Source organism: Eumetopias jubatus, unplaced genomic scaffold, assembly GCF_037043125.1.
Source record: "Eumetopias jubatus isolate StellerSeaLion01/CBP00866 unplaced genomic scaffold, mEumJub1_p1.0 scaffold_2, whole genome shotgun sequence".
NCBI lineage: Eukaryota > Metazoa > Chordata > Mammalia > Carnivora > Otariidae > Eumetopias > Eumetopias jubatus.
Window position 1 is genome coordinate 62654449 of NW_028274808.1, and position 14471 is coordinate 62668919.

A 14471-nucleotide genomic window follows, 5' to 3' on the forward strand; every position below is an offset into this window, starting at 1 on the left:
GTTAAGTGCAAAAAACAATAATAATATCTTATTTGTGTCAGGATGAAACAAACTTGAAGAAATATACTAAACAACAGCATATAAAATGAAGATAACATGCATTGTAATCTTTTTTTTAGAATCTTTTTATGGTTTGGGAGAAGGATAAGGACACCACTTAAATATGACTCCATTAAAAAGGCTGGTAGAGGGCGCCTGGGTGGCTCAGTTGGTTAAGCGACTGCCTTCAGCTCAGGTCATGATCCTGGAGTCCCGGGATCGAGTCCCACATCGGGCTCCCTGCTCAGCGGGGAGTCTGCTTCTCCCTCTGACCCTCTTCCCTCTCGTGCTTTCTATCTCTCATTCTCTCTCTCTCTCAAATAAATAAATAAAAAATAAAATCTTTAAAAAAAAAAAAGCTGGTAGAAAAGGGGGTACCAAATAATAGAATATACATTTAAAACTTTCAAACCAATAAAGAGAAAATAAGTGAAATGAGGGAAAATGAAACCATAAATTCAATACATAAAAAGGCAAAAAAGTAGAACAAAAGAAACAAAGTGGGACATATAGAATGCAAACAAGAAATAATAATACATCAGAAATCACAAAAAATGTAACTGTAATAAACACTAAAGACAAATTAACCACCATGAATTAAATAAAAAATAAAACCAAACTATTTGCTGTCTAAAAGGGACACACCTGGGATACAAGACCACAGAACAACTAAATGTCTAAAGCAAGATGAAGATATAACCAGGCAAATATATTAATAAAAAGAATGTGTAGCCTTATTAATATCAGAAAAAATAAAGTACCTAAATCACGACTAGAGATAAAGAAATACAGTATATAATAATAGTTTAATTATCAGAAAGATGTTATATTCTAAACATAATATATATATAATAATATAGAACAAAAATATTTTAAATATATTTAAATATAAATATATACAATATTTATTTTTAAAATAAAGAGAAACTAATAAATCCACCAAATAGTGACAAATATTAACATACCTTTCTATTTGATAAAGTAAAAAACAATAATTAGAGAATATATACACTTCACAATTTAAAAGACTAACGCATAGAGAACTTTGCACCCAGCTACTGCACAAAACACATTTTGTTTTCCTTTTTAAGATTTTATTTGTTTATTTAGAGAGAGAGTGGAGGCAGGGGCAGAGGGAGAAGGGAAAAGAGAATCCTAAGCAGATTCCTTGCCCAGCACATGGAGCAGGACGTGGAGCTCGATCTCAAGACCCTGAGATCATGACCTGAGCCGAAATCAAGAGTCGGACATTTAACTGACTGAGCCACCCAGGTGTCCCAACTTTAAAGCAAAGATTATTCTTTATGAAGACTGGTCACTTCCAAGGTCATACTGCCAGCCTCAAAATATTTTAAAGACTGACATCTTACAGGGTACAGTCTCTCATCAGAAGTGACTAAAGGAGAAATTAACAAGAAAAGGATGATTGGGAAAAAAATGTATGTTTTCAAATAAGAAAATATATGTTACCAAAAAATATGTTGGTTGAGAAGAAATAATAAGAGACAAAGAAGATAATGAAAATTGAAAAATAGCAAAAATACTGTATGTCAAGCTGGTGAAATTCAGATAAAGCAGTTCTTAGAAGGAAATTTATAGCCTTAAATTTTGTATTAGAATTAATGAGTTAAACTGCCAACTAAAGAAGTAAAAAAGAACAACAGAATAAACCCAAATTTAAAACAAAAAGAAACTAATAAAGACACAACAATGAAAAATGAGCTAATGTTTTTCATTGACCACTTAATTCAATTTATTTGCTCATCATCATACATAATATTAAGAAAAATAATTTTAAAAGATGATAGATGTGTTGATTTCTTCCTATTTGTAACATCTTGGAAAATACAGTTTTATTGGTAATTAAACATATAAGAAAAGTGAATTAACTTTGAATACTGATGGTGTGGGTACTGCAATTGGATAGGAGGAACAATTTTTTTCCTGTATTATCTTGCTCTTTGTGGATTTTACTAATCTTGTTCAAAACTCTTCATATTCTATAATTTTAATTTCAAAATCACATATAGTTTTTATCAGCTTTTATATTTTGCTCTTCAGTACCTTTTTAAGAATGATTTTCATAAAATATTCTCATAAGCTTATTCAAAAATCCACACAGAAATTGATCAACACCTATAACTACCGTAAAAAGACTTTTAATTCTTAAATTAAAAATGACTGTATAAAGAATTATGTATGCATTCATGTATTCCAAGTCAATTGAAACTTTTTATGTTTCAAAACCATTCATGTTACACAAATGTTTCAATCAGTTTTCATGTGGAATATTGTAACACACTAGACAGCTCCACACCCATGATTCTCTTAACATTCAATTATCAGGAATATTAAACTTTAACCTCAATTGCATTCTCACAAAAATTCTAAGTATATTTGAGTCATTCCAGATGAATTAGTCATAAGCAAAGAACAAAAACTATTTAATAAAAGTATCAAGAAAAAAAAAGATTAGTATCAATACAGTCTTGGTCTTTCGGAAAGACTTTTAAGGTTAGCATTCAAGACAGAATCCAAAAGTTAACAGATTCATTCATTTCCTTCCTTAATAATTTTAAAATCTTGAACCAACAAACTAAATATGCTAAAGGGAATTTTCTTCCTTTTCAATCCTTATTATGTTTAATTCCATTTTCTTGCCTTAATGTGCCATGACTTCCACCAAAAAAAAAAAAAACTGGTATGGTAGAAAGAAATGTTTCAGAATTTTCCCAAGAATGATATTTGTAATAATTTTTGTCGATTTGCTTTCTAAGATTAAGAAGGTACCTATTCCCAGTTTGTTCAGGGCTTGTTGTTATTAAATCGGTAATAGATATTTTTTCTTGATTTAATTGAGATATACTTCTAATGGTGTTTGTGTCTACACACGTGCATGTATATGCATCTACCTTTGATTTGGTTTGGGGATTTTACATCCATATTCAAGTGTTAGCTTGGATTATACTTTTCCTTTTTTATACTGTCCTTGTCAGGATTTCTACCAAGGTTTTGCTAGCCATATAAATAGGAGAGTGGATCTTCCTTTTTATTCCCTGGGAGAGTTTATATAAGATTATGCTTATTTCTTATTTGAATGTTGGCTAGAACTCACAAATTAAGCCATCTGAACTTGGATTTTCATTGCTGAAAATTATCTAATAATCCAATTAAACAGTAGTTCATTTTCTTTAGTGGTTATAGGAGTAATTGAGTTTTTTTTTTCTTTTTCTTGAGTAAGAACTCAGTAATATTTTATAGGAATTTTCCCATTTCATCTACATTTTTTAAGTTACTGGCATAATGTTGACAATATTCTTTTAATCTCACTTTTGTATCTAGAGCATCATAACCTTTTCATTCTGGTGATTAGATAATTGTGCTTTTCCCGTTATTCTTTTTCTTTCTTGATCTATTTACAACCATTTTCCTATATTTCTAAGTTTTTTCCAAGTACGACTTTGTTCATACTTTGTACCATGTTATTTTGATCTCCTTAGTTTATCTTTTATTTATTATGTCCTCCATTATGTACCTTTCCATTTATTTTACTGTAACTTTAATAGCCACTCAATAAGAATATCTAACTCATTAGTTTAGGGCATTTTTTTATTTGCTAATGTGAGCATTTAAGTTGTGAATTTCCTTCTAAGTACTGCTCTCATTGCATCCTACAGGTGTGATATTCATTATTTTTGTTATATTATAGCTGAAAATAATTTCTATCTAAATCTGTACTTGCTTCTTAGCTAAACTGGATATTTTATGTATATTTCTTAACTGAAATGTGTGGGATTTTCTGGTTATCTATGTGATACTTATTTTTAACTTAATCTCATTGTGCTTGAGAACATAATCTGCATTATTTCAACCCTTTTAGAGTATTTACTATTTCTTTTTAAATTACATTTTTCAAAAAATTCCCAGAGTTTGAGCAATTTTTATTATAAATTTTCTGAGATTTTTAGTCTTGTATTTGAAGAATCAATTAAGAATAAAAAATAAAGTAAATTATATTTAAAAGAAGATGAATCTCTGTATTTATATGACACTAAATGAGAACTCTCGATGATATAAACTACCTTCTCCCCTGGGGTCACTGAAACTCTCCAGATGCAGTGTGTATAAGAAGGGTAGCCATTTGGAAATCCTGGAGATGAAAGGTTGCCATTGGATTCTTGTAGGGTTTCTCCACATGCTAAAGGAAAAAAAAAAAGATACATATATTTGATCTTTTAAAGAGATGAGTTATCCATATTTCCTTAAAAAATCAGATCATTCTTTAATTTTTCTGAAAAACATCATAAATAAAGCCCTGAGTCTTTTGGTGTTAGATGAAAATATATATTTGTGTTCTATAAGACTTTTCCTTTCCAAGTAAATTCACCTTATGTCTCCATTACCACGATTTTAACATACTTAATGGTATCATTAGGGCTAACCATAAAACAAGACTATGAGATAAATAATCTGGCATTCATAAAGTTCTTCCTCATGGAGACTTCTCTCATTCATTCCCAAAAAGTTCGTAGGTGACCTATACTCATATTCAGGCCAGTGGATATGTGGTTGACGTGGCTAGGGGATAACATGAAATATAAATATTTTTCAATGTAAAGTGAAGCTAAACTTCATAGCAAATATCACATCAAAGTCGAAAAACAGTCTAATTAACAATTAGAATACAATCAGTGAAGGTGGTACCAAAATGTCCTATACAATGAAAATTTTTCTCAAAATAAGCTGAAAAAAAACTGAAAGGTTAAAAACATAAAGGCAGATTAAAATTTTCCAACAAGATGTGGACATTTATTTACTCTATCATTTACGCTGATCATAAGTAGAAATCACTGGAAAAGCAATTATGTTTTCCTCTTACTAAGGCTGTCTAATTTCTTAGAAGTAATTATCAGTCATCTAAAATAGCAAATTATCAGTTGCACAGCCTCAAGATCTGTGTGATTAATATCTCTAGGGCCATTTCAACAAAGACACAGAGTGTAATTAGCTCATTGGTTTAGCCAAGGTTAGTGGTCAGGACCATTCTATAATGGGTTTTCCTGTTGATTTGTAAGACATAGCATGTGACACATGAACCTAGGCTGCTTTAAGTATCCTGAATTCAAGAATAATTCTTCCACTTCAGCCCGTCATCTTTATAACTTTCATTCAGTAATTTAAAAAAACAGACAAAACAGTTCTTTCCCTCTGAAGGAGACTGAAATCAGACTGCAATATTATCATATTATAGAGTCATAGCTACCAGCAGGTGAACTCTTGTCTCATCAAATCCTCCATAAATAATAAATGGTTTTGCATATCTTAAGTTAAATGAAGAAAGAAAGATGATGACTTTGAAAACAAAATAGAGGGCGCCTGGGTGGCACGGTAAGCATCTGCCTTTGACTCAGGTCATGATCCCATGGTCCTGGAATCGAGCCCCACATTGTACTCCCTGCTCTGCGGGAAGCCTGCTTCTCCCTCTCCCACTCCCCCTGCTTGTGTTTCCTCTCTTGCTGTGTGTCTCTCTCTGTCAAATAAATAAATAAAATCTTAAAAAAAAATGGAGCTGTAAAAAGTCTGATATGATATAAATATTTATTTGAAAACACAGATATTAAGTTTGCACAACAAAATACATTTCAAGTAGAAGTAAGCAGTGTTTATTTTGATTAATAGGCAGATAAAAGCAACTTTAGAAAAAAATGAAAATGCTCAAGGTCAAAAATACATAATTCAGCATTTTCCATGAATCATCTAAGGGTTCTTGATAAATGTAAGATTATAAAAACCCTTAGAAAATGAAAATTTATTAAGATTTTATTAATGCAGGGGCGCCTGGGTGGCTCAGTCATTAAGCGTCTGCCTTCAGCTCGGGTCATGATCCCGGGGTCCTGGGATCGAGCCCCACAACGGGCTCCCTGCTTGGCAGGAGGCCTGCTTCTCCCTCTCCTTCTCACCCCCCCGCTTGTGTTCCCTCTCTCACTGTGTCTCTCTCTGTCAAATAAATAACTAAAATCTTTTTTTAAAAAAAAGATTTTATTAATGCAAACAGTGTGCTTCTAAGAGGATCAGTTCAGATGCTATATAATCATTTGGGAGTTGAGTGTGTTTCAATGAAAAATACCGTAATTCATAGCTAAAAATAAATTATTTAATGATTGAAAAGTACACTAAGCCACATAGAATGTTTGTACTGTATTTACTAAAGTGAAATTAAAACAATTAAATATATTTAATCCACAGATGTACACAAACAATACTGTTCTGATAAAGATAAAATGGAAAACTCTATAAAATGAAAAATAAACAGAATCAGCATATAATTCAAATATTAAGTAAATCTATTATATAACATTTGCCTATAATGCTTATAATCATTTGTGCATTTGCCTCAGTAAGTGTGGTTGTCCTAGGCTACCTGATCCCTACTACAAAAGATATTTCAACATTTTCTCCAGACATAGGTTTTTAATGCTCAGATATACAAAGCAAAGTTTATTATTAAAAGAACTAAAGGAAAATCAGCAAGAAAAAAGTGGCACTATGAAGTTAAAATGCATAGGTGGTTCATTTACTCAGCAAAGTCCATGGTGAGAAAACACAAGTTTTAATCATGGCATTACCACTTACTAATTATGTCATACAAGTAAGTCTCAAAAGTCTCAGCTTCAGTTTTCTCTTGTTAAATAGCCATCTTACTAACATATACTTAATAAAGTTGCTGTGTAGGAATCAAATATTATTATGTCTTGAATCTTCTTTTTAATCCTTAGATACCTCTTCCATAGGTAGGGAGACTGTGGTCTAAAGTGTTTGAATATGTCTTTGAATACAAAACTTTGTCATATGTAGGAGAAAAAAGATAAAATATATACAGAGGCCAGTTATTGTTATCACTGCCCTAATAAAAATTACTCTAAAACTAAATATAATTCAGAAGTTAAACTTCTACCTCTGTAGGCAGATGACACAATCTTACACGTATAAAACTGTAAACATTCCACACACACATAAAACTGTTAGAACTAATAAACAAATTCAGCAAAGTTAATACAAAATTAACACAAAAAATCAGTTGCTTTTCTATACATCAGCAACAAAAAATTTCAAAAGGAAATTAAGAAAACAATCCCATTCATAATAGCATCAAGAAAGGATAAAATACTTGGCAATAAACTTAACCAAAGAGGCAAAGGACTTGTACACTGAAAACTACAAAACACTGATGAAAGAAATTAAAGATGACACAAACCAATGGAATGATGAGCTGTGTTCATGACTGGAAGAGTTAATATTGTTAAAATATCCATATTACCCAAAGCAATCCACAGATTTAACATAATTTCGATCAAAATCTCAGTGGCATTTCTTACAGAAAGAAAAAAGAATACTGAAATTCACATAAAACCGCATACCAGAAATAGCCAAAACATTCTTGGGAAAAAAAAAAAAAAACGAAGGTGGCTCCCACTTGCTGACTTCAAAACATATTACAAAGCTACAGTATTCAAAACAATATGATATTGGCATACGACAGACATATAGACCAAGAGAAGAGAAGAGACAGCCCCCAAATAAACTCATGTATATATGGTCAAATGATCTTCAACAAGGGTGCCAAAACTACTCATTGGGGAAAACATAGTCTCTCCAGCAAATGGTGTCAGAGAAACTAGATATACACATACAAAAGAATGAAATTGGACACTTATCTTACACCATACCCCCAAATCAACATAAAATGAATTAAAAACTTAAATGTAAGACCCTAAACTGTAAAACTTCTAGAAGAAAACAGGTAAGAAACTTTGTAACAGTAGTCCTGGCAATGATTTCTTGGATATGACACCAAAAGCACAGGAAATAAAAGCAAAAATGGGCAGGTGGAACTATGTCAGCTAAAAAAGAAAGGAAACAATCAAGAGAGTGAAAGGCAACCTTCTGAATGGGAGATAATATCTGCAAATCATATATATCATGAAGGATTAGTATTCAGAATATATAAGGAACTCATACAAATCAATAGCAAAAAACAAAAAACCCAATTTAAAAAAATGGGCAAAGAAAAAGAAATGGGCAAAGAAGACACACAAATGGCCAATAGGTATATAAAAAAAATGTTTTACATCACTAATCATCAGGGAAATGAAAGTCAAAACCACTGTATCACCTCACACCTGAAGTATGGCCATTATCAACAAACAAACAAAAAATAAGAAGTGTTGGCAAGGAAATGGAGAAATTGCAGCCTTTGTGCATTCCTGGTAGGAATATAAGATGGTGTAGCCACCATGGAAAACAGTGTGGGTTTTCCTCAAAAATGATCCAACAATCCCACTTCTGGGTATTTATTCAAAAGAATTGAAAACAGGATCTGGAAGAGATATTTGCACTCCCATTTTCATTGCGGCATTATTCATATCAGTCAAGAGACAGAAACATCTTAAACATCCATCAGTGGATGAATGGATAAAGAAACTGTGGTATATACATAAAATAGAGTATTATTCGGCCTTAAAATAGAAGGAAGTCTGGCATATGCTACAACCCAGATAAACCCAGAGGACATGATGTTGAGTGAGATTAGCCAGTTACAGAAAGACAAATACTGCATGATTCCACTTACATGAGATTTCTAAAGTAGTCAAATTCATAGAAGTGGAAAGGGGAATGCTGGTTGCCGGGGGCTGGAGGAGAGGGAAATGAAGAGCTGCTGCTCAATGGGTATAGAGTTTTAGTCATGCAAGACAAAGAAGTTCTAGAGATCTGGTGTATACCAATGTGCATAGAGTTAACAGTACTGTACTGTGCACTTACAAATTTGCTAATGCGGTAGATGTCATATTATGTGATTTTTTGCCAAAACAATAATAAAGCAGTTGAACTTCTAAGTCCTTTATTGTATGATCAATCTCACTTCTAAATTAGGTAATTCACATATACCTTCATTCTTCCAGAATAGAAAATTGTATAATTGTACAAGAATTATATAAGAATTTGCAAGAATTTAAATTGTATAACTGCTACCTGGATTGTGTCTTGTTGAGCAATTATTACAAACTCTTGACCTTTTAATAACATTAAGTTTATAGCTGTCTGCATGTCTATCTATAGTTACTTTCTCACCAAATATCTGTAATATCCACCCAATACCAAAGATTGAGAACTTTCCTTTCTCAATATTCTATAGGACCACATTTATGATCTTATTAAGGCTAAGGGAAATAGATAGACATGAACAATAATTTCTATTTGATAGATCTCTTCCCAAAGGATCTCAAAAAGTTCTAGATTAAGGGAAGAAATAAAACTGTATCTGATCAACTTAATACTACCTAATTAACTTATATTTATACCCCTTAAACTTTTAAATATAAGAAATAAAATACAGGTTTAAAATGATTTAAAAAATATAAAATAAAATGTAAAATGATTTTAAGATAAGGAAATGTTAAAAAGAATCCTAAATCATCTGAGAGATAATGTGAGATTAATAATGAAATATTTTAAAATACATTTCAATAGCAACTGCCTAGCCAAGTCTGAATCATCCTTTAAAATGAAGCATAAACACCTACTCCAAGGAGCCTGCCTCCTGCAGTGTGCAGCTCAGGTTAGGCATCTCTCGCAGAACTGCTGTAGCATCCTTTGGAGGAAATTTACTTCCTAACCAAGTGATATTGTCTGTGGGATGCCCCAGAGGCTCAGCTATTTGTGTGTGTAGTCCGTGCTTCCTTTTCTGTGGTAATAATATCTGGCACGGTGCCTTCCACGTGTTAAGGTGACTCATTCATTCATATAGCAACTATTTTTTGAGCACTTAATTTACATCAGATTCGGAATACCATGAGGGAAAACCCAACTCCAATCCCGAAAAAGCTTACATACTCCATTGTGGGAAATGCCAAATGAACGATGATTATAGGATTAAGACAAAAAGACCAGGATCAAATGAGGCATTTACCATGGTGGAGTCCTGGGAGATGAGGAAGTCTTTAAGTAGGAGGTGACATAGGAGCTGAATCTTAAATATGAGCTGGGATTTAACCAGGAGGCTGTTATGAGCGTACTGGCTGGAGAAAGACGCAGAAGGCAAGCATACTGTGGTGCCAGGAGCTAAAGGAAGTGGAGGTGAAAACTAGGCTGTAGGGGTAATACCTAGAGAAAAGATTCAGAGAAGACAGAAGAAAAATATTTTGAAATGACATAATGAAAAGGAGATTAGCCTTTATCCTAAAAATAAGCAAACTAAGATTTGCATATTTAAAGCCACTTAGCAGCTTGGCCAGAGAACTAAAGAGATGTAAGAATAGAGACAAGAGGTGAATTAGGAGACATTTCAACAATCCAGACAAAAAATGAGGCTCCCCAGACTAGGGGATTCACTGCAAGAATGCAAGATTCCAAAAGGCCAACAGGACTGACTAGCTGGAGAAAGTAATGGAGGAATGAGGTGAGAATGCCCTTCATAATTCTGGCTTGGGCTACCAGATGAGCTATGTCTGGTACCATCCATTGAAATAGGGGATGTTTACAGGGAAATGAAGAAAAGGGTCCATGAATAAGTGGGAAAAAATAGATAAATTATTATTTTTTGCACGTGGGCAATATTTTGGCCAAGAACTGTATATATACAAGAACATATATAAAGTATATTCTGTCTGGAATCTCAGAAAATTATACCAGGAACCAAGAGATTAATGTTTAAGTAACTAAGAAGAACGTTATTTCAATTTTAAAGGTAAAGTTAGTGAAACAAGTGTTTGAAGGGAGGTAAAGTTTCTAGTATTCAGGCTCCATGCACGCTGAAATTGGCCTTCCATCCTTAAAGTGTCCACACATATGGTCATCCATGGACTGGGATATTCTGCACACAGTGTATGTGTACTAGCATTGAAAACTTTTAAATTTGTGAACATAGACTGTACATGCGTTCATGTGTGAATACACGTGCACTTTTATGTAACAAGGAAGATTCTAATCTTCAGAAAGCCCTTTATTTTTAGATATTTTATTTTGTATTTCCCCTAATTTTATTATGTTACTTGATGTATTTATTGGGGAAAATTTACTGGAGAATATTAGCATTGATGGTTGATGAAGTACTAAGTAAGCAAAAAGTTCATGCGACTACAGAAAAACAAATTTAAGAGAAAATGCAAATAAAGACCAGTGACTGTACCCGAAGAGTTAAACTAAGTAGTTTAGAAATCAAAAATGAGGGGGAGGCAGAGCAAGATGGCAGAGGAGTAGGAGACCTGGATTTCATCTGGTCTCAGGAATTCAGCTGAATAGGGATCAAACCATTCTGAACACCTACGAACTCAACAGGAGATCGAAGAGGAGAGTAGCAACAACTCTCTGAACAGAGAAGCGACCACTTACTGGAAGGTAGGACATGCGGAGAAGTGAATCCGAGGCAATATTCGGGAGGATAGACGGTGGGGGAGGGGGCCTCTGTCTGCCGCTTCTGGCAAGTGATAGAGCCGCGGAGCACAAAATCGGAACTTTTAGAAGGCGGCTCCGCTGAGGGATGTCGCTCCAGTGGCTAAGCAGGGGGTGGAATCGTCCCGCGACAGTGTGGTCTCAGGACCCTTGGGGTCACAGAAAGACCGGGGATGCCTGAGTGCAACAGAGCTCCCAGGTATCGGAGCTGGGAAGCCGGCTGCAGAGACGGAGCCGAGGTGCGGGCTCTCAGCTCAGGGTTGCCATAAACTGTGATCCGTGGCCCAGTCGAGCCACTGCTCCTCCAGCAGGGACCCAACAAGCGGCAGAGCTGGGGAGACTCCCTTCCTCCCCCAGGAGGAGCGGCACGGGAGCGCTCCGCAGGGATCTGCTGGGTTTGGAGACTCCACACGGGGTCGGGTGCCAGAGAAAGAAACGCTCGGTCACAGGCCGGGTGAGCATGGAGTGCGGCCGGAGACCGGGGAGACGGGAGTGACTGCTTTTCTCTGGGGGCGCACTGAGGAGCAGGGCCCTGAGTTCTCAACTCCTCTGGGTGGAGATTGGGAGGCCACCATTTTCGCCCTGGTCCTCCAAAGCACCAAGAGCTTGCAGGGAACAAAAGCTCCTGAAAGCAAACCCGAGCACCTTGCTTAGCCCAGACCGACAAGGGCGGGGCAAGTCAGCCTCCCGCAAAGACATTTGGAAACCACGGCAACAGGCCCCTCCCCCAGAAGATCAGCACGAACAGCCAGCAAGCTAAAACCAAATTTACCGATCAAGGAGAACAGGAGAACTCCAGCGCTAGGGGAATACTGCACATAGAATTCATGGCTTTTTTTTTACCATGATTCATTAGTTCATCAAAGTTAATTTTTTTTACTGTTTTTTTAAATTTTTCTTTTTCCCTTTTTCAACCAACATCTTATCAATCCCTTTTTTAAAAAAAACATTTTTTACTTTTCATTTTTAGAGTCATATTTTATCCCTTCAGAGTAGTTACCCTTATTTTTGGCATATATATATATAAGTTGTTCTCTTTTTAAAATTTTGAGATACAGTTTCTTCTAACAGATCAAAATACACCCTAAATCACTAGTGTATGGCTTTGTTCTAGTCTCCTGCCTAATCACATTCTCTCCCTTTTTTTTCTTTTTTTTTCTTTTTTAAATCTTCTTTCCTTTTTCAAACAACTTCTTATCAATTCCTTTTATAAAATCTTTTATAATTTTCATCTTTACATTCATCGTTCATCCCTTCAGTGTATCAACCCTTATATTGTACATATATGTCTTTCTTCCTTTAAAATTTTAGGAGGCACTTTTTTCTAACAGACCAAAATATGCCCAAAATCTAGTGTGTGGCACTGATCTATGCACTAGCCTGATCATATTTGATCATATTCTACTTTTGTTGTATTGTTCTGTTTTTGTTTTTATCTTTCTCTTTGTTTTTTCTCTTTGTTTTTTCTTTCTTTCCCTTTCTTTTCCCCTGGTTTCAGGTCTTTTCTGATTTGTATAGAATATATTTGCTGGGGACATTGTTAACCTGTTAGCATTTTGTTCTCTCATTCATCTATTCTCCTCTGGACAAAATGACAAGATGGAAAAAATCACCTCAGCAAAAAGAACAAGGGGTAGTACCGTCAGCCAGGGACCTACTCAATACGGACATTAGTACGATGTCGGACCTAGAGTTCAGAATCATGACCTTAAAGATACTAGCTGGGCTTGAAAAAAGCGTGGAAGTTATTAGAGAAACGCTTTCTGGAGAAATAAAAGAACTAAAATCTAACCAAGTCGAAATCAAAAAGGCTATTAATGAGGTGCAATCAAAAATGGGGACACTAACTGCTAGGATAAATGAGGCAGAAGAGAGAATCAGCGATATAGAAGACCAAATGATGGAAAATAAAGAGGCTGAGAAAAAGAGAAACAACTACAGGATCACGAGAGCAGAATTCGAGAGATAAGTGATATGATAAGACGAAACAACATTAGAATAATTGGGATTCCCAGAAGAAGAAGAAAGAGAGAGGGGGCAGAAGGTATATTGGAGCAAATTATAGCAGAGAACTTCCCTAATGTGAGGAAGGAAACAGGCATCAAAATCCAGGAGGCACAGAAAACCCCTCTGAAAATCAATAATAATAGGTCAACACCCTGACATCTAAGAGTAAAACTTACAAGTCTCAGAGACAAAGAGAAAATCCTGAAAGCAGCTCGGGAGAAGAGATATGTAACCTACAATGGTAGAAATATTAGATTGGCAACAGACCTATCCACAGAGACCTGGCAGGCCAGAAAGCACTGGCAAGATATCTTCAGAGCACTAAATGAGAAAAATTAGCAGCCAAGAATACTATATCCAGCTAGGCTGTCATTGAAAATAGAAGGAGAGATAAAGAGCTTCCAGGACAAACAAAAACTAAAGGAATTTGCAAACATGAAACCAGCCCTCCAAGAAATATTGAAAGGGGTCCTCTAAGCAAAGAGAGAGCCTAAAAGCAGCATAGATCAGAAAGGAACACAGACAATATACAGTAACAGTCACCTTACAGGCAATACAATGGCACTAAATTCATACCTTTCAATAGTTACCCTGAATGTAAATGGGCTCAATGGCCCAATCAAAAGACACAGGCTATCAGATTGGATTAAGAAACAAGACCCATCAATATGCTGTCTGCAAGAGACTCATTATAGACCCAAAGACACCCCCAGATTGAAAGTGAGGGGGTGGAAAACTATTTACCATGTTAATGGACAGCAAAAGAAAGCTGGGGTGGCAATCCTTATATCAGACAAATTAGATTTTAAAACAAAGACTGTAATAAGAGATGAAGAAGGACACTATATCCTACTTAAAGGGTCTATCCAATAAGAAGACCTAACAATTGTAAATATCTATGCCCCTAACATGGGAGCAGCCAATTATATAAGGCAATTAACGAAAGCGAAGAAACACATTGACAACAATACAATAAT

General features: G+C 34.9%; 1 protein-coding gene across 1 annotated transcript in view; it reads right to left on the bottom strand.

Moving 5' to 3' along the window:
* The window catches only part of TLL1 (tolloid like 1), a 213443-nt gene that overhangs the window by 67562 nt on the left and 131410 nt on the right, over positions 1-14471 (bottom strand). The window contains exon 9 of the mRNA XM_028104406.2: positions 4122-4237. Within this exon, the coding sequence (XP_027960207.1) occupies positions 4122-4237 (116 nt within the window). The remainder of the gene's footprint in view (positions 1-4121; positions 4238-14471) is intronic.